Here is a 24,097-nt window from a genome sequence, read left to right on the forward strand (position 1 = left end):
TAAGAAACAACTAGAGGTCCCTAATTAGGTCAAGAAGAACTATTTCCTCTGTGGTATCACCTATTTCCTGTGTGTGACTCACCCTCTGGGTGGGGTAATGTGAGGTCTGAGGTGAAAACTCAGCAAGGCCCTAAAAAATACAGGATGGATAGGCAAAAGGTGGTGTTTCTCATCTTAGTTAGGATCAGTGGGGCAAGAATTCAAGCTGACCAGGATGAGAGTTGAGTCCCAACTGAAAGAAGTTAGTTTAATCTGGTTGACCACTGTGGGTCAAAATAGATCGGAGGCCACTCATATTTTGCCTCTTTGTTATTCTGTCTGCACGTACTAAAAATGCGGTGAGGCTTTGGGCCAAAGTTGTGGCTTGTCACAGAAGAGTCAGTCTTTCTATGCACCTGTCATGATCAAAGCAGATCTTAAACAAGAGTCAAAGGCAGCAGGATTTCCTTTGAGACCTCAAGTTTGGTCCTCAGATGCTGTGCTTCCTAGATCCCACCCATCTTATAGCCCCATTGCCTTGGAATAGGGCGCAAGCTCCCCTTCCACCAATTGTGCTCTGGTTTTGTTTTCTGTTGGGAACTCTGGCAAACCAGTCTCACCGGAGGATTTCAGCTTTGGTTATAACAGCTAGTTGGATGTTGCTTCTGCCACTGGGAAGCAACCACAGACAAACACAGAAAACATTTTTTTCAAATGATGGGAGGATGGCAGATTATTGCAAATGTGTTTCGTATTTTTTTAAGTTTGTAGTGTTTTCCTGGAGTGTGGTGGAGTGCGGACAATAAAAGAGCAGCATGGAGTACTGTGATGTTCCTGCCTGGTTCCCCACCACCACCACCACCACAGAGATCTCTATTCCATTCTTGAAAACAAAACAAAACAAAAAACACACACACACAGATGGGTGCCCAGGGCTGCATGACCCAGCATCAGCCAGGTGAATGTTTATGTACACTGTGGTTGAGAGGCCTGGGCCAGCCAGCGTCCATGAACTTTGCTTGCTTTCTTACGCCATTTCTGATCTCATTCCTCCCACTCTTCTCCTGACTGCAGTCATTGTTCAAAGCACCCCTTCCCGACTCTCTGCCACTGTCTCCCTCCTTTTCCATCTTGTTTTTCTCGGGAGAATGTGACAGCATGGCCAGGCCAGCGGTGGTACTTCCTGTGCTCTCTTCTCCCAGCAAAAAAAGGGTAATATCACAACTATATCATACAGGGTCAGGATGTCCTGGCCCTGAACAGGTGCCAGGGAGTTTTAAAATAGGTGGTGGTCACCTTAGGATGTCACACGCATCAGAGGCCAGGGCTCTATTCCAGAAATGGACATAAAGTTGTATAAACAATCTCCCTCCCACACTCAGGGCTAACCCATCACATACCTAGTCGTGTGACTGATCTCCAAACTGGAATGGGGATGCATCGGCGATCCTGCCAGAGTATTTGTGTGTGTGTGGGGGGATGCCCTTTCTCTGTGTGCTTCTCCAATAGGACACTGGTCCAGATTTCCTTAAAAATTGTAGAATGGAGAGATGGTGTACATTTCTCCATTTTCCATTCTACCACTTTTAAGGGAAATCTGGACCAGTGTCCTATTGGAGAAGCATAGACTGATGGTGAGGGAGGCATTGAGCTGCTTGCGTATACTCTGGATTGTTGTTGTTGTTGTTGCTGTTGTTACTCCAAAGTAAGCATGTAAGGCCTGGATCTGTATTTGGCCCATTGCATAAAAGTAGGAGAGGTTTGAATCCTATCCTAAAATATCTGGAATTTGAGCTAGCTCAAAAGATGTATTGTTCCTGTTCTTTGTCCCAGTCTAAGTCCTTGTGCTAGAACCAAGGGCTAGATGACTTCAGCAGAATCAAGGACCATTTTTCAGATCTGCTAACGGCCTGAAGTCAATGCTCTATAATTTGCCAGTTTAATTTTTTTAAAATTAAAATTCATTTGTTAATTAGTTTTATTCCTGTAAAGTTTGCTACAATGTTTTGTTGTTGTTGTTGTTAGCTGAAACATAGTTTAGCTTTTTTTAAAAAAAACTGTTCTTAACTGGAAAAAAAATTCTCTTGTCCCTCCCACTTGCAATTTTTTTTAAAATTAACTTTTGGGAATGTATGGAAAAGGATCAAAATGAGACCACATTGCCTCACCACCATCACGTAGAAGACACAAGGGAACACTTGGAGTGACACACACACACACACATGCGCGCACACACACACCGCATTAAAGATTTTTTAGGGATGGAGCGTCCAAGGGTGCTGGGAGTAGGAAAGCACCCCTGGAGGCCATGTATGGCCCATGAGCCACATTCTGCCTACTCCTTCTGTAGCAGAAAAGAAGCACAGCACTGGAGTTGAGTTGTTGATATGGACCTCTTAAATTCTACTGGCAATTATGACATTCTTCTGTGGGTTGATTTGAGCCCAGTCTGGCCTGGAATCCTTTGAATCTCATAATTCTAGATTTTGAGGTAGAGGATCTCATTTTGCTTGCTCAAGAACATTAGTACTCCGAATTAAGGGTGTAATTAGCATGTAATTTTTGTTTAAATAACTTGTTACATTTCAACAGGAGACACTTACAACACTGTGACATTGCATATTGTTTGTTTTTTAGCGATGTGTTGCTAATGCGTTGCTTTTTGTTTGTTTAAAATTGAAAATTGAACTTTTGAAATACAAATAAAGGCCAGAACGCCCCAAATGATGCCCTAATGTCAATGTTTTAGGATTTGTGAATAAATTTTATTCATTGTGCCAAAAAAAAGGGGGGGGAGACGGCATTAATAATAGTCAGTTAGCTGGCCTGTAACAAGGAAGATGCCTTAGCCCAAGGTCCTATCCTGTTGTGTGATTGTGGAAGGATGATTGTTTAAGTGTTCCCCCAACTCCATAAGCCCCCCTCTTTGCATGCACAGTCTCCTACTGCTTTCAAGATAGGTTGTGCAGCTGGTTGTGTGATTGGTTGCACAACCCTGGGAAAATGTATTCCTCTTATGCTCCCAGTGGGATGTCAGCCATTATGATGTATAGAATGAGGAATAGCCGCTCAGAGGAAAGATGCAACAGGAAGTCATCCTTCCTTCTGAATAGTGAAACTCCTTTCATCTCTTCACATGTTTGCAATTTTACACAAAGAGAACTAGCATCTTAGCATCACTGTTTGTTTTTAAAGCTTGTTCTGGACATACTACAGTACTTACAACTATGGCAAGAAGCTCTTGCATTTGCCAACACACTCCTGCCAAGGTAAAAGATGTGTAAGCTCAGTGAGATTCCAGATAAATGTGTGTGAATTTGCAGCCTGAAGACTGTCGAGTCCTTTCCCCCGTTCTGATGATACAGGTACCTTTTGATAAAAGCCTGGGTGGTTTCAGCAGAGGCCAGGAGTGCATTGGCACAAGTAAAACGAATGTGCCAGCTGTGCCTGTTCCTGGAGAGGTCCGATCTGGCCACAGTGACACATGCCCTAGTTACATCCTGGCTGGACTTCTGTAATGTGCTGTACATGGGGCTGCCTCTGGAAAGTGTCCAGAAACTTCAGTGGGTCTGAAACATGGCAGGCAGATTGTTAACTGGGGCTGGACACAGGGATCATACAACCCACTTACTACAGTAGTTCCACTGGCTGCCAGTCCATCTCTGGGTACAATCCAGTATGCTGGTTCTAACCTATGAAACCCTAAAAAGCTTGGGTCCAAGCTATCTCAAGGACCATGTATCCTTTTATGAACCTGCCTGGGTGTTATTGATCATCAGGAGAGGCCTTTCTCTCACTCCCACCACCATTGCAGGCGTGTTTGTTAGGTACAACAGAGAGTAATGTTGCTGTTCTCTGTTGCTGCTTTCAGACCTTGGAACTCCCTCCTACAGGAGGCCAAACGGGCCCCATCTTTGCTGTCCTTCCGTAAGCTGGTGCAGATCTTTTTCTTCAGGAAAGCTTTCCCTCAATGACTGGATGCCTCCCTGGGATTTTTGAAGGGATGGTTGTGCCTTACAGACTTGGAATGTATTTTTGGTGTTGTTTTTGTTTACCGTTTTTTAATGTGGTATTTCTTTGACCCTTTTTAGTATTTGTATATTCATTATTTTTAGCGTTACATGTCGTCTTTTGATGGCATGAGCTGCCTTGGATCCTATTCAAGGAGAAAGATGGGGGTAAAAACAAACGTTTCAGAATTTTCTGAATTTCTGTCAATGCCGGCAGTGTCCCCTGGTCTCAGTGGAGCTCAGAAGACGGTCCCCTTCCAGAAGGACAATGTTCAGCTGTGACTGCTATCCCCTACTCCTGGGCACACACTGTCGCCTTAGGAGTCCCTTGGAAAAGATATTTCTGTGGCTCCAACCAGGGCTGTTGGTAGTTTTGCTTCGAAAAGTGCTCCTGACTTATTAGCTAGAGTCTGACCCATTGATCACAAGAGGTGTCCCGGGTACACGATTCCACATGTATCTTTCGGGGGAGGGGGCGGCGGCTTCCAGTTTCGCCCTCGCCTCGCCTTCACCGCCCCCCCCCCAAAAAAAACACAAATCTCCGCTTTCCACTCCTCCGTCCGGGTATCCCCTGATTGGTCAGAGCGGGGCGCAGCCCCGGCCAATGAGCAGAGAGCGAAGCTTCCTCTTGAATGAAGTGTGTGTAATTTGTGAGTGGTTGTGTGTAAGTGAAACTGATCAAAGCGCCACGGCTGGTGTTCTTGGCTCCCGGGCGAAACCTGCCGCATCGGGGGCCAAAAAGAGTCGGCCGGGGAAGGGAGACAAGAGAGGGAGAAGGGAGGGCCACCTCCAACCAACCAGCCAAGGAAATGCCGCCGAGCCTCTGAAGGAGAAGAAGAGCCTCTGAAGAAGGAGACGGCGACGGGTTTGGTGTCGGGAGATCTAACTTTGCAGAATCGGTGCCGCCTCTGCGGGATCCTCAGGGAGCTCCGCGTACTCCCCTCTGCTCCATCCCACATCAAGGATGCAATAAACCCGGCTTTCAAAACAAAAAGCCACGCCGCCACATGCCGGAAAGAGAAGGTCCGAACGGGAGAAAAAAACTCGAAGCCGCCAACAGCCCCTGTTCCCCGATCCCGCAACCATGAAGACCAGCTGGAGCCGAAGTTTCTTCTCTGCGCTGGTTTTCCTCCTGTGGAGCCTCCGGTCGGCGGCTTCTCAAGCAGGTAACCGATCCCTCCCCAACGTCTCGGAAAGGGACTGCCGATTTATGTTTCGTTTTAATTCTATTTTGGGGCTGTTGCGAGCGGATCGGCGAGAAGAAACCGCCCTTTACAATAACAGGCGATCGCGCGTCTGTTTGCGCTCTAAACAGGATCTTCCCCCACGGGTGTGTCTTATCATTCCGGCCGAGAGTGGTGCTTTCTTTTTATTTTATTTTCCCCCCTGCCTTCTTTTCCGTCCCACCACCAAACCTCAGCGTGTGGTGGGGTCTTTCCTTGGCTGTAGGGAAGGGACTCGCGCGTCAAGGGATGGCGCGCCGCCGCCGCCGAGCGGCAAAACCTGTTTCCAGCGCCGCCACTTTTGCCGCCTGATGTCCGGAGGAAGCTCTCGGGTTTGTTTTCGCCATTCGTACCGGCGGTTTTAGGAGCGTGATCCTGGCTCGCTGATTGTGGGGTTGGAAGGCGAGGCGTGTGGGTTTCCCCAACCGCGAAGGGAGGGCAGAAACTTCGCGGCCAACTTTTCTGGAATCTGTGAAATCTTGTTCCGCCTGCTCCGTCGCTCCTGGGCCATCCTCTGCCTGCGAGGGGTTGGCGTGGGCTGGGATTCGGAGCCAAATCGGCTTCTCTCTGTGTGTGTGTGTGTGTGTTGTTTTGTTTTGTTTTTTCCCTTCGCCTTTCTCCCCGAGCACCTGTCAAAGCGATACAGAACCAAGAGTTCAGCCGGGCTTTCAGCTCCTAAATCCTTTGAATTAATTTCTAGAACTTGATCTGCCGAGTAATACAGTCGACTTCAGTCCTGGCGCACGTGAAGCAATGATCACAAATGAATGCCCCTGAGCATAGGCAGAGGGCTTTCCCGCTGAATAGCCCTAGCCCGGGCTGTCATGCGCTTTGCCTTTTGGGGTCAAAAGCTTTCAGCGGAATGTTTTGCCTCTTCTCTTCCTTGTGGGTGGGGCTGTCCAGAAAGTATGGTTAACTCAGAAAACAAATCTGACAGAGTAAAGGGACTGCACATGCTCCTTTGGTGTGTAGGCCTCAGGACCATCCCTCTGGTACAGTACTAAATAATGCTTAATACACTTGACTCAAACACTTCACCGTACACTCCAAGCAAACATGCCTTTTTAACTCCATGTAGGACAGAATATCTGGATTTTCAGACAATTCTGGTCTAAAATAACAAGGCTGGTGTTATACTTGAGTACAACACACCTTACAGAGAAGCCCTGCCCCATCCACACACCCCACCGCTGTGGTTGTTACACCAGGAATGCTTGCAGGCTTGCAAGCCCTCCCCTCCCCCTAACCCCACCCTGATTGTTTCAGAAAAAAAAAGGTCCCTTTCATAGTTGCATCACAGACATACATAGAACAAAGAGGGTGTTCGCCTTCCTGAATCACCTGTACGCTGGTTAAGTTGCTTATTACACAACTGTTAAGTCAACCCAAGTCCTACTGTGGAAAAAAGTACCCCCCCCCCGGGATTTTGCAAGGATCACAGCCTGCCCTTGGAAAAGTTAGGATTATGTATGGAAGATCCTATTGTTCTTCTTTCGGAATATTTAAACCAGTCTAGCTACTTCTTTGGAGGCTCTCTGTCTAGGGCAGAGAGGAGTAATTGCTGATCAGATGCTTCCAAATGCCCTTTAATAACCCTTCCCTTTGGGTAGGAAACTGGTTCTGTGCATATTCATGGGCTCCATCTATACCAGCTCAGTGGATGTTGCTAGGTTGGATGGAGAGCTCTTGCACACTTTAATCACTGGACCAAGAAGGCCACATTCACCCTCCAGTGTCTTTAAGGAACTGCCTAGACTGTCCTGGAGTGGGTGGGTTGGTTGGTTGGTTGGTTGGTTGGTTGGTTGGTTGGTTGGTTGGTTGGTTGGTTGGTTGGTTGGTTGGTTGGTTGGTTGGTTGGTTGGTTGGTTGGTTGGTTTCTTTCTTTCTTTCTTTCTTTCTTTCTTTCTTGTCGCTCCAGAACATTGTGGGAAATATAAAATGGCAGGCCAGCTGTGCTCTAGGTCAGTGGTTCTTAACCTTTGTTACTCGGATGCTTTTGAACTGCAACTCCCAGAAACCTCAGTCAGCACAGCTGGTGGTGAAGGCTTCTGGGAGTTGCAGTCCAAAACTCCTGAGTAACCCAAGGTTAAGAACCAGTGCTCTAGGTTACCTGCGGCTGCTCTCCAAAGAGATAACTCCTAGGTATGGCCCCTTCAAACTTGGAGCCAGCCCTGGTGATTAAATTAAGGAGTGGTAGCTGTTCAAGACTAATTAATGAGTGTGAGGGTGTGAGCTCGTGTATGTGACACTGCAAGTCACTCATCTAGGTTAGAATCCTTACTCCACCCAGACTGAAGGGACACTGGAAAAAAACAACCACCCTCCTCATGCTCCAATTAAATGTGATTATGCATTAGATCCTCTTAAGTATACCAAGTTTATACAAATTCTGGGTCAATAAATCACCTTCACATTGCACTCTTCAGGAAATGTTCAGGCTTATCTGGGTTGTTACATTAAGTCAGTCTTCCCCTAGCGGTGGATGAAGTGTTGGACTAAAGCACCCATCATGCCTAATCATGCTGATGGGGGATGAGGGATGTTGTAGTCCAACTCATCTGGAGGAAACCGGATTGAGGGAACCTGGATTAGGAGCTTCCCTTGTGCAGGGCACCTGAGTGGGAAAGGATAGCTTGGGGGGTGGGGGCTCATCCAGTCAACAAAGAGAAGAGTTTCTATGCTGGTTGCTGCTGGTGCCATCAGATCATGGAGACAAGCTTTTTGGGTTTCTTGGAGAGTAAGTGGGGGAGAGGAATCCCTGTAGTTTTTCCTGCTTTCCCACTTTCCACCAGTGGGGAGCAAAAGGGGAGACCCACCCCCCAACAGGACTGGTACCTCCTATCCCTTTTCATTCCTTCCCTCTGCCTGATTGAGTCCTTACTTGGAGCAAGCAGGTTCCCAAGTGTGAAGATTAAACATCACAAAGGGAGAGAAAGGTTTGGTTTGCAAAGGGCTAAGTCCACTGCCCTATCTTTGATTTGTGGTTTCTCAAGCCTGCAGGTTCTGCAGAATCAGGAGGGAGGCCAAGTGGATGGCGTTCAAAAGGTTAACCGCTCCCACCACGCATTGAGATACTTTGACATTTTTTACATAGCTCTCCCCCATCTCTTCATGGCCACCTGTTGTAAAACAAATACAGTTCTTTTCATAGGTTGGAAGGTGGGGGGCAGAAAGCACTTTAGAAATCATTATTTTCTTAAACTCTGGATATAGAGGCAAAAGAAGTGAAGCCTTCACTCTGCTTTAGTTCCTGTTGCTTGCGCTCTAGTCATAAAAATGCTTTGTTGTTTCCTTAACCCAGGTTATCTGGAAATTCAGTTTTATTAGTGACTTCTAGGTAAAACTCAGAAAAGTTTTGTTTTATTTTTTTTTCCTAGGGTATGAGTGCAAGGAGGGTTTCTACAGATAGGAAGGAGTGGTAAGAAGCAGAGAGGTGCAAGCCTTGTGAAAATTTTAGTGCCATCAGCTCACAAGAGCCCTCTTATGTTCTTAAGTCTGCTGTTGGGTTTCAAGAGAGGACCGAAGCTAGATGCTGCCAAAGAAGACCGTAGTCATCAAGGCAAAAGCCTTCCCAACAGGAGCATCACAACCCACATTTGGAGGCAGTCCCCTTGTATGCACACTCAGGGAATATCTTTCTCTGAGCCTGGAGAGGGTGGATAGTCATAGGGAATGGGGTGCCATCCTCTCTAAAGAGCAGGAACACAAAGTCATTTTGACACAGCCTTCCCCGCAGCCAGAAGATAGCATTGCACTTATACTTATAAGTTTAATCATTTGGATAAAAATCAGAATATGCAAATATATGTCCTTTTTTTGTTGATGCTCTCTCTCTCTCTCTCTTTTTCTTTCTGCCACTGAGTAAGCAGCTGCTCTATCTGTGAATGACAGTGAGCAACCCCATTTTAAGCCCTCAGTGGTCATGATCACTCCCCCATATTGTGGCAGTGAATTGCCCTTCATCTTTGAACTTCATCGAGTCCAGCTCCTGTCAAGGAGGCACAGTGGAGAACTGAACTCCCAGCCTCTAGCTCCACAGACAGATGTCCCAGCTATTCAGCACTTCTTCAAACTGAGAACTGAAGCTTGAATTGCTAAGGGGGGGGGGGTGCATGTGTTTTCTTTTGAGCGGAATGAAGTCAAATATGCAATCTATGGTCATTCCCTTACAGGATAGCAAAAACAGAATGCAAACAAGTAGCAGTGCTCCCTTCGTGAGACAAGAGAAACCCAGATTGGAAATCTAGTACAGTATGAAGGAAAGGGTCGATGCTTTAGTCTGTCATGAATGAAAAAAGTGGCATGCTGATATTATTTGTTTATTATGTGCTGTCAATTCACCTCCAACATATGGCAGCCTTATGAATGAGCAATCTCCAACCTGGCCTGAGCTCCTGGAAAATCAAGCCTGTGGCTTCCTTTAGAGAGAGTCAATCCATCCCATATTTGATCTCCCTCTTTTTCAGCTGCCTCCAACCTTTCCCGGCATTATTGTCTTTTCTAGAGGATCCTGCCTTCTCATGATGTGTCCAAAGTAGGACAGTTTTGGTTTCCTTTTTTTTTTTTTTTTTTTTTTGCCTTCAGGCTATTTAGTGCAAAAATACAAATGGTTCACACTGAGTACCCTTTTTTTCTTGGATGGTGGTTATCTGCTTTTCCATTTTCTACTCTTCCTTAAGTAGCAAGCTTTCTTGGGCTAATCCTGTAGACCTGATGTTCATCTAATTTATTTTTTGTCTTTACATTATGTTTTTGCTATCTAAGCTGGAGACTCTTAAGATGGAATTTGTCTTTTATGTGATATACGTTGCTGTTAACATTGTTTTAAAATTGCAGTATGAAAATGATTTTTTTTTAAAAAAAGAAAAGGGCATATAGCAGCAAGGAATGTAGGAACAGGTGTACATAAGAGGAGACCCGCTGAAACGAGTGAGACTTGTTAATCATGGCAAATTATGTCCCACTGATTTCAGTGAATCTGCTTTAAGTATGTCCCAATTGGGGGATGATGTAAACCTTGACTTGACTTATTTTCTGCTCTACTTTGTAGGCAAGACAATGCCTAACTCACTCACTTCCTCCTTGTGGAAAGTTGGCAAGAGGTTGTTGGGATTTTTTGGTCAGTCTTGGAGATATTTTGCGCACTTTTTGATTGGGCTTTGTACATTTCTGTAAAATGTGCAAAATGGAAACATGTAGAAACGGTTTCTTTGTTGCCTAGGCTATCAGAAGTAGGAGCATTGAATAAGTTGTGTCGTCATGATTGATCACTGTCCTTTTTTTTGCTTGATCTGTAGTTTGCATATCATGCTGTGTGTGTACGTGTGTGCTTAGCTTTGCAAAGGAAAATGGACACTAGTTTTGCACAAGATGTTTTTTCAATAGAATAAAATAAAACCACTCCTCAAAAATCCAGTCTGATATTTCCGATTCAAGGTGGTCAGAGGATCCTCCCGCTGCCATCTCGCTACATTAAGGTGACCCGACTCACCTTGAAGTTTGTCAGTTGTAAGACACCTTCATATTTCTATTGTCATTCTGAGCCCTGGAACTCATATAAGGAGATTGATCCTGAAAAGGATCTAGTGTTGGTAAGATGCTGGTGAATCTTGGAAATGATCATTATCGGGTTGTCCACAGTTACCTGCTGTCCAGTCTAATTTTTGCTGCAGGTTGTCATGAGGACTTGCCCCTAGAAGAAAGGGAGAGCAAGGTCCTCAGAAGGAAAATTGAAGTGCTGATGATGGGCTTTCTTATGCACAGTGGGGTCATTTCTCTAAAGTCCAGACCTCTGCAAAAACAGATCTTCTCTGGTAACTATCCCACCTGAAGCTGCTGAAGAGCTGTCTTTGTAACTCTTATTCATTAAACAGAGAGCAATGGGTGTGTGTTTTACTGTTTGGGTTTTGTTTTGTTGGCAACTCGGTCACTGTGTGATGGTTTATTTAACGGAAAAAGCAATGGATTAAATCACTAGAAAGAAATACTCTTGATCTTGTGGCCACAGTTGTCTTATTCAGCACTAAGCTCTTTTGTTCATTCCCCCTTCTTTGGAGTCATGGGATGCCACCAAAAGAAAAGGAATTGTGAAGCAGCCTACAAAGTCAGGGACCCCCCCCCAAAAAAGATGACATCATTGCCTCAACAAGCCTGTTTGTTGTGCATCGGCAGGAACTGGCTCGGTTGTTTATTGCTTCATCTCCTCTTTTGACTGTTTACCTCTCGATGTATAGTTACTGCTAGATGTTTCCGCAAGGGATGGGCAGTCTGAAGCAGGCTAACTTGGCACACCCATCCCATGTCAGTCAATTGGGCGTCTAACCATAACAGCCTCCTCAACCCTACTTTCCTTTTGTTGTTGTTGCCTGACTCCGCAGTGACCATTTCTGTCCTCTCTTAAGGCTTGCTTTGGCCCAAAAGATGGTCTATTAGGGTGTACACGTGGGATTTCTGCGGAGGCGTACTCAGCGGATGATGTCCTTTGCACTGTGTTTCAAGGCCCACGTACCTCAGCTTCTCCATCACAGGGTAGCAAAGCTGGGCAAGGCATCTAACATAGGCGACCACTTTCTCAAAGGACTGATTCCTCTCTGTAGGTCATCCTCGTAGGTCTGGTTGAGACTGGGTGCTTTTTCCCAACTTGACACACTCTGGAGGTGCCAGACAACAGCTCCCATCATCCAGACCAACCAGACTGGGGATGATGGGAATAGTGGAGCAGCGCCTCTGGAAGGTGCTGAGCTGTAGATGGCGGCTTCAGAAAGAGGCTCCATTTTATAACTGGGTGTTACTGGCCAAGGTACATGCTGTTAATGGGTGGCTAGTTATGGCTGATCCCAAACGTTCAGAGCAGCTCCCTGCTTGTGAAGCTAACAATAAAAAAAGGAATACAACTGATCAGGAAGAATCATAATCCCTTCCTAATGGGACAGAAAATGGGAAGCCCGTTTTGTTTTTCCCAAAACATAACTTCCTCTCCCTGGAGGAAACAAATTATTTTCCTGTCCCCAGGTTAATGAGCTGATGTTTCTTGTCGTTCCCCCCCCCACCTCCAACCATGTTGTGCAATCCTGTGGTTTGAATCTTGTTTATGTTTTCACACTCAGCCTTTGGGAACCCTTTGCCTTCCACCCTGCCTTCTAATGGAGGGCAGCTTTTCTCGGTGGCTTGAAACCAGTTTTATGTCAACATTCTTGACCTCTGCCAATTGCTTTTGTGGGATGTGTTGTCGCCATTGTCAATGGAATGCAAAATAAACAGCGTCCCTCAGATAATCAGGGAAGGGCAGTCTCACTCTTCTGTAGTGATCCCTGTGAAAAACACACCTGCCCAAACCGTGGCAAGACTGGGAAGAAATTGGTGCTCTCCCTGGGCCTGTGGTGAGTCCTGTGCTCATTTAAAAGATGGCCTCAAGCCAAATTCTGAGAAGAAACTTTCTAATTTGGCATAATTTTATTCCGTGTAAAAAAAAAGATTTGCTTGTGTATGTTGATACATTCCTGAAACGGATTTTTCCTGGCCCCTTTCAAATATTACAACCAAATCTTAAAGTACCTTCGGGACTAGTTCTCCAGGATGTGCCCCAAACATAGTAATTCTGACTTCTGGATTCTTTTGAAGGATGCTGATCCAGCACAGAACTTTGGTTTGTCACCAACATGTATCCCAGGAGGATGAAATGAAAGCCGCCTTTGGGTCCTTCTTAAGGAGAAAGAAGGGGTAGAAATGTTTTAAATATAAATATTTTAAGTATGTCTTCAACACTTAGCTTAGTAATTTAGGTATCTAGTTATTTAGGTAAATCACTTCTGAGTATTCTGTACCTGGAAAACCCTGAAAAGGGTAACCATAAGTCAGAATACACTTGATGGCACATTGTTGTTGTTGTTGCAAACATTTGCATATAGCCCTGGTGCAAACTGTGTGTCTGCCAGCTGAGGACCAGCCCAGGTAAACACAAAGAGGACCATTACCAGAAGGGTAGGGTGAGGCATTGGCCTTAGCACTTTGCATGGAATAGCTTTGATCTATGTTGATGGAGGATCTACAGTATGTGCATGGATGAAATCGGAGCTCTTCAGAATGTTCAGGCTAAATATTGGGTGGAGGTGAGGCATCCAATACCAAATTTGGAGTTTGGCTTTGCACTAGAATGCATTGCTTAAGAGTATAGAACAACCAGTGCAATCACTTGGTGTACCTTGGCCAGGAATTCCATTCGATTTACCGTTTTTGCACAAACAGTGATACCATACTAGGTTAAAGTGTAGCTTCTGCAAGGGCACCCTGTTCTCATCTGAAGGCTACGAGTGATAAGAAGAAATTGATCTCACCTGCACTATCAAGCCATTTCTTCAACAATGTAAAATATGTGATACTCATCCCTTTTTTCTCCTATCAGCTTCTCCGTGCACCAGGTCTCAACACCATGGTCACACAACACATAACTCTCTTCATTCTTTCTACAGCTTCTCCTTTCTGGAAAGGGGGCAGCTGGATAAGGAAGACAGCTCTAACCTGGCACTTGCCAGAGGCACTAGACTATGCCCTCCATCATCCCTCTGATACCCATCCAGTTGTTTTTCTGGCTAGGGAGGATGGAGATTGTAGTTCAGCATTTGAGCACAATGCATAGTTGGAAAATAAGGGCGTGGGATTGTCAAGTCAGGGATTCTGATGCCCTACAGAACTTTATAGACGTCTAGGAAAAAATCAGAACCCTGTGTTTGTCACAGCAGGTTTTTATCCCAATAAAGAGTTAATTCCAGAATGAAATCAGACAATTTTTTCCAATCATAACAAAATTCACCTGAGTGTCAGGGTATAAGTATTTTAATTCTTGCAATAATTTCAGGCAACATCAGCTTGTCTAATTAAAAAAAAAACTTTATTTACATTGCCTTCATGTTTCATAAGCACAAAAAATGCTTCAAAGATTGAAAACATCTCAAAGTCTTACAGCTGTGGAAAACTTTAGGTACAAATATTTAAACAAATACAGGTATATGAAAATTAAATTTACAAGCAAATACTTTAGTCAGAATTCAATTCAAAATACAGGAGCATGAAAAAGTAAATAAGAGTACAAAAAAGAATGTTTTAATTGCAGTAATTTTCAGGAATGTTATGGGACAGTGATCTTGCTTGGCTGAAAAGCTGGTTAATTGTTTTCCAATGACTATAGTAAGCTATTGTTCAAGCCTCAAATTTAAAAGAACATTCATTTTCAGGGGTACTTTTCCTACAGCCCCTTAATTATTTCAATACTCTAGAATATAAAATGTCAGGATTATTTTTTAGATTAAAGGATTAAGTAGACATCTCATCAGTGGTTTTAGACCGACTCAATTCTGAACTCTCTCTCGAAGCAAAAATGACTAAACTGAGGCTGTAATATTTTGAGTACATCATAAGAAGAAGATGATTTACTAGAAAAGACAATAACCTGGGGACAATTGAAGACAGCAAGAGAACTGGAAAACATGTGATGGATTGACTCAATAAAGGAAGACATGAGTTTTGTTTTGAAAGATCTGAATGGGATTGTTAATGACAGGATCTTTTGGATTATCATTAGTTCAAAGCGGCTTGATCATATGCAATGACAGAAGACATAAACCTCCTGACCATTTCTCTGCTCTGTTACTGGGCTAAAACAAACAAATACCACAACACAAATGTTTTCTAAGTTATGGGCATAATCATTGCATTTGGGGGTTTGCAACGTCAAGAGTATCATCCTTCTGGATCCACCCTGCTCCATGCTGCTAGAGCCATGGAACAGCTGCTAGCAGATCGACCCATAATGGCCTTTGGAGATCTAGAGCAAAGGAGAGCCATTACATCAGAGTGCCTGCAAAACAGCCATCTCCAGTTTGGTGTGATGATGAGCAAATGAGTCATGATTCATATCACGCGGAAGGGAAAGCAAATTTCTGTGAGCCACACCAAATCCATTATTTATTTGTTGTATTTATATTTCGCCTTTGCTGCAGGATTGCAGGGTAATTTAGGGAAGATGTTGTTTCCTTTTAGAGTCACATCAGCCTTGTGAAGGGAGATTAGGCTACGAGGCACTAATGTGTTCAGGGAAGTTCCAAAGGGAATGGAGGTCCTAGAACCAGCATTCTACCCACTTTGATGTGTTATACTTTGGACGAGGTTGTTTGCTGCACAACAGCCTGTGAATCAAGCCAAGTGCATAGCTTGATGGTGTGTGTGTGTGTGTTCTTGGTGCACATATCTCACAGAGCATGAAGAAGCTGCTTCTAGACAACAAATCCCAGAATCCTCACACACCAAAGTAATTTTTTCCCCCAGCCTCTGGGCTAAAGCTGAGAGGGCGAATGCCTGCCTTGTGAGGAGGACAAACATCAGTGGGTCTGAGATGAGTGAGAGGCAGCGAGTTAACAAAGGGACTCATTTCTCTCAAGTCTTTTATTTCTGACTGGAATGTGTCCCTTCATCGCTGATTCAGATCCTGCCTCCTGCTCAGAGATTAAAAGGCTCTTTGTTGCAGGAACCTCCCTCCTTGTTCAACAAGTTAAAAAGCACTACTAAGACCTCTTCTGCCTCTTGTGCTCGGTGTTTAATTTGAACAATGAGAAATGTTAGTTGAGAAATGGAGGGAATTAGCAACCACAGTGTTTACTTTTATTTGAGATAAGGTAGGGGATCAACAATTGATTGATTTTCATCTCAGATTACTGGGTGTTGCCCTAAATCCAGTTTTCCGTACTAGATGTGACAGAGCTGGTTGTAAGGAGGCTCTCGGGGGGGGGCACTTTGTGCATGCTTAGAGATATTGTGCATCCTCTCCATCCATTTTGTTGCAGAGCCAGGGCCTGCTCAAGACTCCAGCATGGGCAGACAGCAAATGAAAGCCGGCCTTTCTTGATGGATGTCCATCAGTTTGCCATCCATGAGAGGGCTGGGCATTGTTTCGATCTGGTAAGGCAATTTGGGTGTTCGTAAGACAGAGTTCATACTCTGGACAGGTTAGTTAAGCCTTTGCTGTTCTGAAATTCTCAGTACAGATTCTTGTTGGACAGACCAACGGTTCTTTCATGGTATCCCTTTCTCAAAGACAAGTCCATGCATCAGCCCCAAAGATATTCAGAATACGACATGCCATAATTGGAGAGTCAGTGTGGGCGTAAAGATGAGAGTGTTGGGCTAGAACTCGGGTTAACTGGGTTCAAATCCACCATTTCACCAACATGTTATCAAGGGGACCTTGGGACAGTTGCTACCCCCCTCCCCAGCCTCACATACCTCATGGGATTGTGCTCAGGATAAAATGAAGTGGGTGGCGGCGGCAGAAGGAGCCTTATGTACTACTGAGTTCCTGGGAGGAAAGAGGGGATATATATACGGCATATATAAAGGAATAAAAACATCTCCCTGTGTTTTCAGGGAATTGCTTGTAAATATTCTTGATGCCTCTTACAGGTGCCCCTTACAGGGAAAAATCTAAGTTCTACAGGCTAATTCATTAGGCAGAAAGCAAATCCCTATTAGACATGGGTTCTAGGTCTACTAGTGGCTCAGGAGAGGAGATTGGGTTTGGGTGGAAATGCTAACAAAAAAGACATTGATTCTCTGCTTCCAGTGTTCTGGCAAGCTGAGGCCTGGCACTGAAAATTTCACAACATGGAAAAATGTCTTCTTTCAATGTGTCCAAAAAGGTAATTCTTCCATGCGCTGGAAAATGTGGTTCTAGGTTTTAAAACTGTTGTTTGGAATTCTGTTTAACATGTTGCTAAGGAGTGTTATCTCTCTCTCTTAAAAAAAAGGTTCTTAAAATGGACTTTAGCTTGTTTTCACAGAATGTTTTTATCTTTTTTTAAATTGTAAAGCATTTGGGGGACCCTGGCAGGCATACTTTTAATAAATAATGGATATGCAAATCTTCCCTTCTCCTGAGGCGCTGGCTCCTTCCTGGAGCTCTTCTCTGCCCTCTCTCCTGTTTTTCAATAGACTAAGCAGGGAGCTAGATCTGTGTGGTGCAACCTTCTGAGCAGGCCAAGGGGGCCGTGCCCTAATCTCTCCATCTGCGCACCACTCACGCTGGCAGAGATCTGCATGGCTAAGACTGAGCAGGATTGTCCCTCCCCTTTGAATCCCTTCTGGAGGAACCTTTCGCAATACCTAGCGTGCTCTCCAAGTAAATAGCTACAGGAGGAAACCAAGTGTGGAGACGGGAAGGAAAGGAAAACTGCCCAGTCACAAAAGTGACTAAAACCGACAAAAAAGCAAGGTGGAGGAGGATGTCAGTCTCCAAATGAGGCGTCAAGAAACATCAATCTGCTGCCTGACTTTGCCCACAACTGGGGTGTGAGCACTCGTCTCCTACTAGATGGGTTGTGGCACAGGATTTCTTTTCAAACAGAGAAACTGAGTCACTGAGATCCTGTAGTTAGGGTTGAGAGCCAAGGCTGACCCAAAATGTTTTGCCGCTCAAGGCAAACAACAAGGTGGGGCTTGTACTTCCGTTGTTCAACCTAGAAGCTGAGCGGGTTGGCAGCTGAGTTGGACTTCAGTGCTAGTGAAGTCGTGTTGTCTACTGCAGGAGTGAGCAACACGCCCGCAGCCAGTGTAGGCAACGGTAACACAAAGACCGCCACAGTCTAACAAAATCCGAGGGACCACATATTTCACATTCTTGCTCTATTGCACCTGAGGAAAGCAGCCCCACTTAAAGGATGCAGGGCAAGCCTCACGGTGCTGATGGCTTCTGTTTTCTAAAGCCTTGCCATAGATCTCTGGCTCTTTTTTCTATCACCTGAAGTGAGCGTCCTGTTCTTTAATGGCAGGGCCGGACCCAGTAGGAATGATGGTCATACACTGGGAAGGTCCATGACATTGCTTAGATAGTGTGGGACAGAATGAGAGGTTTGATGGGAGGGGCTACACCCAGGAATAGGGAGCTTAATGGGCCATGGGATCTGTGTCTTCTGAAATCTATAATTTGGCATAAGGCGTTTTCCCACTCCCTTTTAATCAGGTGCTCAGCCAGTGTCCTTTTATTAAAGGAAAATCTACTTATTAAACTGAAAGCGATACAGTATTTTAAAAATAGAATCCTCTATGTATTCACTTAGAAATACCGGTAAACCTCTTTAATGAAGTGGTTCTTCTCAGTAAATCTTTATTTATTTATTTCAGCTTGTCTACTGCCCCATAGTGCAGAGCACTCTCTGTGCGGTTCACAACATAGCTATACAAATCATGTTAAAAGAATAATATCCCAATGCATATCTCAACTTATTCAATTATGAAGGTTGTTGGCCTAAGATAATTTATCATGGTCCATGCAGAGAATTATGTATAGAGTTGTGATGTAAATCCTCCCCTCTCTATCATTTCCCCCCTCTGTCTCTGTCTGTTTCTGTAAGTATGTGTTCATGTATATCTGTCTAATTTTCCCTCAGTTGAAATTACCCTTGCTCCTGAGGGGTGTGGGAAACCCTGGGGGTCAGAATACTTGCTATTTCCCTCTTTCCTTGTGCAGAGGGGAGAGGAGGAAGTGGGGTGGAGGGTGAACACCACAGAGGAGCACCTGTGCCCTCAAGGGCAGCTGCCTGTGCTAATTTTAGCCGTTTCAACGTTGACATTGCCCCCCTGTAAAAATGCCTTCCAGGGTCTGCCTTCTTCTACATTCTTACGCCTCCTCTCGACAGAAGATACTCTCTCACAGCAGGGACAGAGGAATGAAGGTGCAAATGAAGTTCTTCCTGAGATAATTTTATAGCAACTATCGCCTTTACGATATCACAAAAAGTTTGTAACAGGCTTAGCAAGGGACAGACCTTATCTACCAACTTTCAGGACCACAAGTTTCTATTATACCTGTTATTCTGCCACTTCTTTCAGAAATTCTGGGTGGCCTAGCCCCCTTTTCTCACTCCAGCAAGAAACCAGAGACATAAACCTACAGTCTCTCTTTATGTCTAAACAAATATTATTCAGTGAGCTTTGTTTCTGTGGAGGGGATTTGAACCCTGGTCTCCTCGGTCAGTCATTGTTTTGGCCTGATTTAAGCTGCCCCCTTTGTGGTAGGGAGTTTTCACCTCCTCTGTGCGACATGCTCTTTACTCCCCAAAGAGTCCTTAGCAAAGCCCCACTGAAATTTAGAGGGTTCCTGAGTTATGGGATATATGCAAACACTTTGGTGTTCAAGCAGTTGAGGAAAGATGTAAGGGCTGTGGGACAGACAGGTAAGGAATGCTGCTCCTCTCTCACCCTACAGACAACAAGCACAGCTAGCAATTCTACTTTATAACCCAGAAATGTACTGCTGGCCCCCCCTACACCTTTCCTTTATGAATTAAAATGTACATTGTGAAGTCTTTCTGTTCCTGCCCTTTCTCAGTTCAGCAACGGGAAACCAGTATGGAATAAATAATTACACCAAGTGCTTAATACACAATCATGCACATGCCCTTTAGGGTTGGCTTTTCTTTCTTTCTTTCTTTCTTTCTTTCTTTCTTTCTTTCTTTCTTTCTTTCTTTCTTTCTTTCTTTCTTTCTTTCTTTCTTTCTTTCTTTCTTTCTTTCTTTCTTTCTTTCTTTCTTTCTTTCTTTCAGTAAAAGGTTTAGGAGAAGCATCTCTAAAAACAGGTGGGAATTTACAATGAAAGTTTTAGTGCTGGTAGGGAAAAAGAAGTGTATTGTGCAAATAAGTATGAAATTGTAACTGTGGAAGGCAGGATTGTTCACTGTGATGCTCTGTTAGCTGAAAGAGACAGGAGCACCAAGATGTTCAAATGGTACCAGGTTGGGCCATGGCAACGTTAGACCCGTTCAGTTAGTTCCAATATATGTACAGAGAGAGAGAAAAAAAGGGAGAGATAAAGTGCCTACTGATAACTTACAAATGCTGGCTGAAGTCCTGTTGCTTTGCCTAAGGCAAATGCCTAACATTTGGTCACTTGGGATGGGACTAGGGAGGGGATTGAAAAACAGCACAGACGCGAGTCTCACATTCATTTTCAGCGGCTTCTGTCACTTTTTGAAAGAGAGTCTCAGTAATGATTTGCTTGGAGGAATGCGAGGGACACACATCCTCTCTGTTCATCCATGTTTCCCTCATTTAATCATCTTAATTCACCCGTGTATGTAAAGTCACTTCACACTGATATTCCAGTAGCCCACCTGCCCTTGCTTTCTCTCTCCTCTCTCTTCCTTGGCCAGCCAGTCCTAACAGTCTTTCCCTTCCTTCCCACTGCCTTGCCCCCTTGCCCAATCAGCCACCATGCACCTCATCTCCTTTCCCAATCAGCCCACTGGTCTTTCCCTTCCTCCTTTCTGCTGCTGCTGTGTGGTCCTCTTGCCCAATCATCCCTGCCGCTCTTCCCCTTCTGAATGGAAGGAACTGGATCAAAAGGACCTAAAAGAGGCACCCTCTTTTGTGGTAAAAAAAGGGGGTGTTGCATGGGGGAAAAGAAAATGGAAGAGGCATCGACTGAAATGAGATCAAACAAAAACAAACGTTTCCACCGTGGTGTACATCCTTCTGGCAGTCACTTCTAGCTGGAAATAAATGAGTTGCTGGTGGGATTCTTGGGCATGTGCACTGGTGCGTGATGAGGAATCTCGGCAGGGAATTATTAATTGCCAGCTAGAAGTGACTTAATGTTACACTGTTTGCTTTCCACATACATAGCAAAGCAACAGGATTTCAGCTGGTGTAAACGTGAAAAGCCTATGCTTTGGCTAATGTCTTAATGCCAGCCTTGTCATTTTGTGATGGGCTGAAGTGTCATGACCATCATTGCAAGTTCATAGTGTGGAACCTGTACAAGTATTCCTATACTACAAGGAATGCAAGTGTAGGTGATCTCCCTTTCCAAACACTGTCCCTATATATTTCAGAACATACTTTGGGAGTCCTAGGAAGATCCGAAGAGATGGCCTGAATGCTGTGCTTTACTATTCCCCAAGATTTGCTTTTTGCTGAGCAGAAACCTTTTGTTTACATAAACTGGCATAAGTGCAACGGCATAAATCGCAATGGGGAATTGCCGCTAATTTAAGGAGCTGCCACTTACATTCTTCATTGTGCATCAAGGCATGTCACTGACATGGATGAGGAATACAAGTGGCAAACCTTTAACTAGCAGCAATTCACAACCACCGCAATTTATGCTATTTGCTTGTGACAGCATATCTAAGCAACAAGATGCTGGCCATTAAGCATTTGTATAAATCCCTGTTCTGGCTACCTCATCCCAGAGTCTTGGCAATCCATTTATAATTAAGCAGAAATAAAATTGACCATGTGTATAAAGATTAATCTAAGTGCAGGTTTGAATTCTGCTTAAAAGACAATAGAATTCATGGTAGCGGCTGCTGCCTATTTATTCCATGACTATCATTACTACTTTCACTTCTCCTTCTCCACTGCTTATAAGCAGCACATTTTAACCGTTCTAAATTTTGGACGTACATTATCTTTGCTATCCATCCAACATGGTCACAATGCAGTTGAGAATAATTAAGGTTCTTAGACTGCAAAAGGGAGAGATAGTTAAGCCTTACAGGTAGGCAAACCATTAAAGCCACCAGACTTCAAAACCTGGATGTGAACAACTAAAAACAAAATCAGAATTTGAATTAACTGATGGAACGGGTGAGCTCAGTTAACAGTATGCATGAGACTAAAAATTTTTTTATGTCACGGCAAACCCCTCATACACCTGGATGGTGGTCTTGATCTCCCAACCACCATGAATTCTGCACACACAGGAACAACGTCATCTCTATTCTCTACGTAGATAAGGGTGCTGATTGTCTCTGCTCTGCCTGACGTCATGATGGCATGGCCCCAGTTGGCACCAGGAACAGAAAGGGTGGATGGAACGGACCGGGTTCTGTGGTAGCTGGAAATGGCCAAGTGCCAGGTATGAGAACAGATTTGGCAGTTGATGGTTTATAGAAACTTGAGATGTCGCTTTTGGGATAGGAAGTTGCTGGGATTTAGTAAATCAAGGGCTGTGTTCTATATTTTTGTGAAGCTAATTTCCTCCTTAGATTGGTTTTAAACTTTATACTTGAGGTGTGAACTCAGATTGACTGAGAGATGTGTGCGAGTATCGTTTTGTCTTTATTCTTGCTTACAGTGAAGGCATCAACCTTTTGTAAGCTCTGTTCAAAAATGGAAATAAAATAAGGCAGCTCTTCCTCATAGCGTTGCAATCAGATAGACATAACACAGGAAGAAAAGAAGTGGGGAGGGAAGAGGAAACTATTCACAGGTGATTATATACTGAATGTGAACTTAAGGTAGTTTACTTATTTACTGCCCCATAAGAAACATAATACTCAAGTTTAAACTTGTTTCAGGCTCTCTCTTCATAGTCATTCTAGAATGTTAGCAATGAGATTATAATCAGAAGAATGCAGAGCAAGATCAGAGATCTGCTCCCTTTGGAGGGATGCCTACACACCACACTGTCTATCTCCCACTGCTCAGCACCCCTCCCAACCACCACCCGGACTGGGAGCGCTCTTTCGGAAGGGTCAGGTTTCCTTTGAGCTATTTTTTTCATCAGAATCATTGAAGTTCTTCCCATACATATCCAACAGAGGGAAAGATGTTTAAATTTATTTTATTTTCATGTACGAGACACACTGTGTTGCAGCGGTATGTGCTATGTGTGCAAATTACGCTGTCATAGCACTATGCAGCTTTGACTCTACCTCTCCCCAAAATAAAAAAAAATCCCTAAGGACATTTTTGGGTCTGTCTCTTGGAGGCTAGAGAAGTTCTAGTCTTCCATAGGCAGGATTTCTATGATTTTAGTAAAGACTGAAAGGATATGTAGACTCAGAAGAGGAATTGGTTTAAGAACATAACATAACATAAGAAGAGACCTGTTGGATCAGGCCAAGGGCCCATCTAGTCCAGCTTCCTGTATCTCACAGTGGCCTCACCAGATGCCTCTGGGAGCACATGAGACAACTAGATACCTGTCTCCTGATACCCCTCCCCTGCATCTGGCATTTGGAGGTACTTTCCTTTTAAACCTGGAGATGATACATCCCCATCATGGCTTGTAACCTGCAATGGACTTTTTCTCCAGGAATATGTCCTATCCCATTTTAAAAGCATCTAGGCCAGATGCCATTACCACATCCTGTGGCAAAGAGTTCCACGGGCTAACAACACGCTGGGTAAAGAAATATTTTCTTTTGTCTGTTCTCACTCTCCCAACACTCAATTTGAGTGGATATCCCCTGGTTCTGGTATTGCGGGAGAGGGAAAAGAGTTTGTACTGCCCCACCTATAATCCCAGTATTCTGATAATTTTGCAGAACTGAATGTGAGGGAGTCACTTCATAGCATCACAGAACTGAAAGCTACCCCTAAAATCATTTAGTCTAACTCTCTGCAGATGAAGCCCATAGCTAAAATCACTCCAACAGACAGCCGTCCCGCCTCTGCTTATAAACTTTCAGAAAAGCAGAGTCCAAAACCACTTTAACACAAACAGAAAGCAACTTTGGAAAATTACTGATTAACCTTATTCATTATACAAAACATTTCAAGCTAAAACGTTCTCAATACTTGTGGCATTATTTCTGTCGTGTCAGTCAGGATGAGCGATTCATTTTATCTGTTCCAAATGCTGGTTGTGGCCAGAGATTCCATTTTTGGCTTCATGCTAGTAGGGTGGATGGGGGGGGGGGGGGGGAAGAAGGAAAAGAAGTTACTGTGTGAGAGGAGCAGAGGCCTGCTTTGGGGCCTATTCAAGTTCCCAGTGCTGAACAAGCAAAGTCTTTTAAGAAAGCATTTGTTGTGGCTGCCGCCTCAAAGTTGTCATAATAACTAGAGGTTACATGAGGAATGATCACGTGGGCGTTCTGAAAGAAAGATGTGAGG

At 44.3% G+C, this 24,097-nt stretch overlaps 1 protein-coding gene and 1 long non-coding RNA gene across 2 annotated transcripts in view; both read left to right on the forward strand.

Annotated features, from left to right (window-relative positions):
- Nucleotides 1-4,647: 4,647 nt before the first annotated feature.
- The window catches only part of ERBB3 (erb-b2 receptor tyrosine kinase 3), a 91,351-nt gene continuing 71,901 nt past the window's right edge, over nucleotides 4,648-24,097 (forward strand). Inside the window, exon 1 of the mRNA XM_020782698.3 lies at nucleotides 4,648-5,155. Coding sequence (XP_020638357.3) covers nucleotides 5,074-5,155 — 82 coding nt within the window. The 5' untranslated portion in view covers nucleotides 4,648-5,073. The remainder of the gene's footprint in view (nucleotides 5,156-24,097) is intronic.
- Nucleotides 7,087-8,512, forward strand: LOC144586402 (uncharacterized). Its single transcript, XR_013541207.1, has 2 exons — nucleotides 7,087-7,173; nucleotides 7,318-8,512. It is a non-coding gene; the product is annotated as an uncharacterized LOC144586402 (long non-coding RNA).

This window comes from Pogona vitticeps, chromosome 2 (genome assembly GCF_051106095.1).
Source record: "Pogona vitticeps strain Pit_001003342236 chromosome 2, PviZW2.1, whole genome shotgun sequence".
Lineage (NCBI taxonomy): Eukaryota > Metazoa > Chordata > Lepidosauria > Squamata > Agamidae > Pogona > Pogona vitticeps.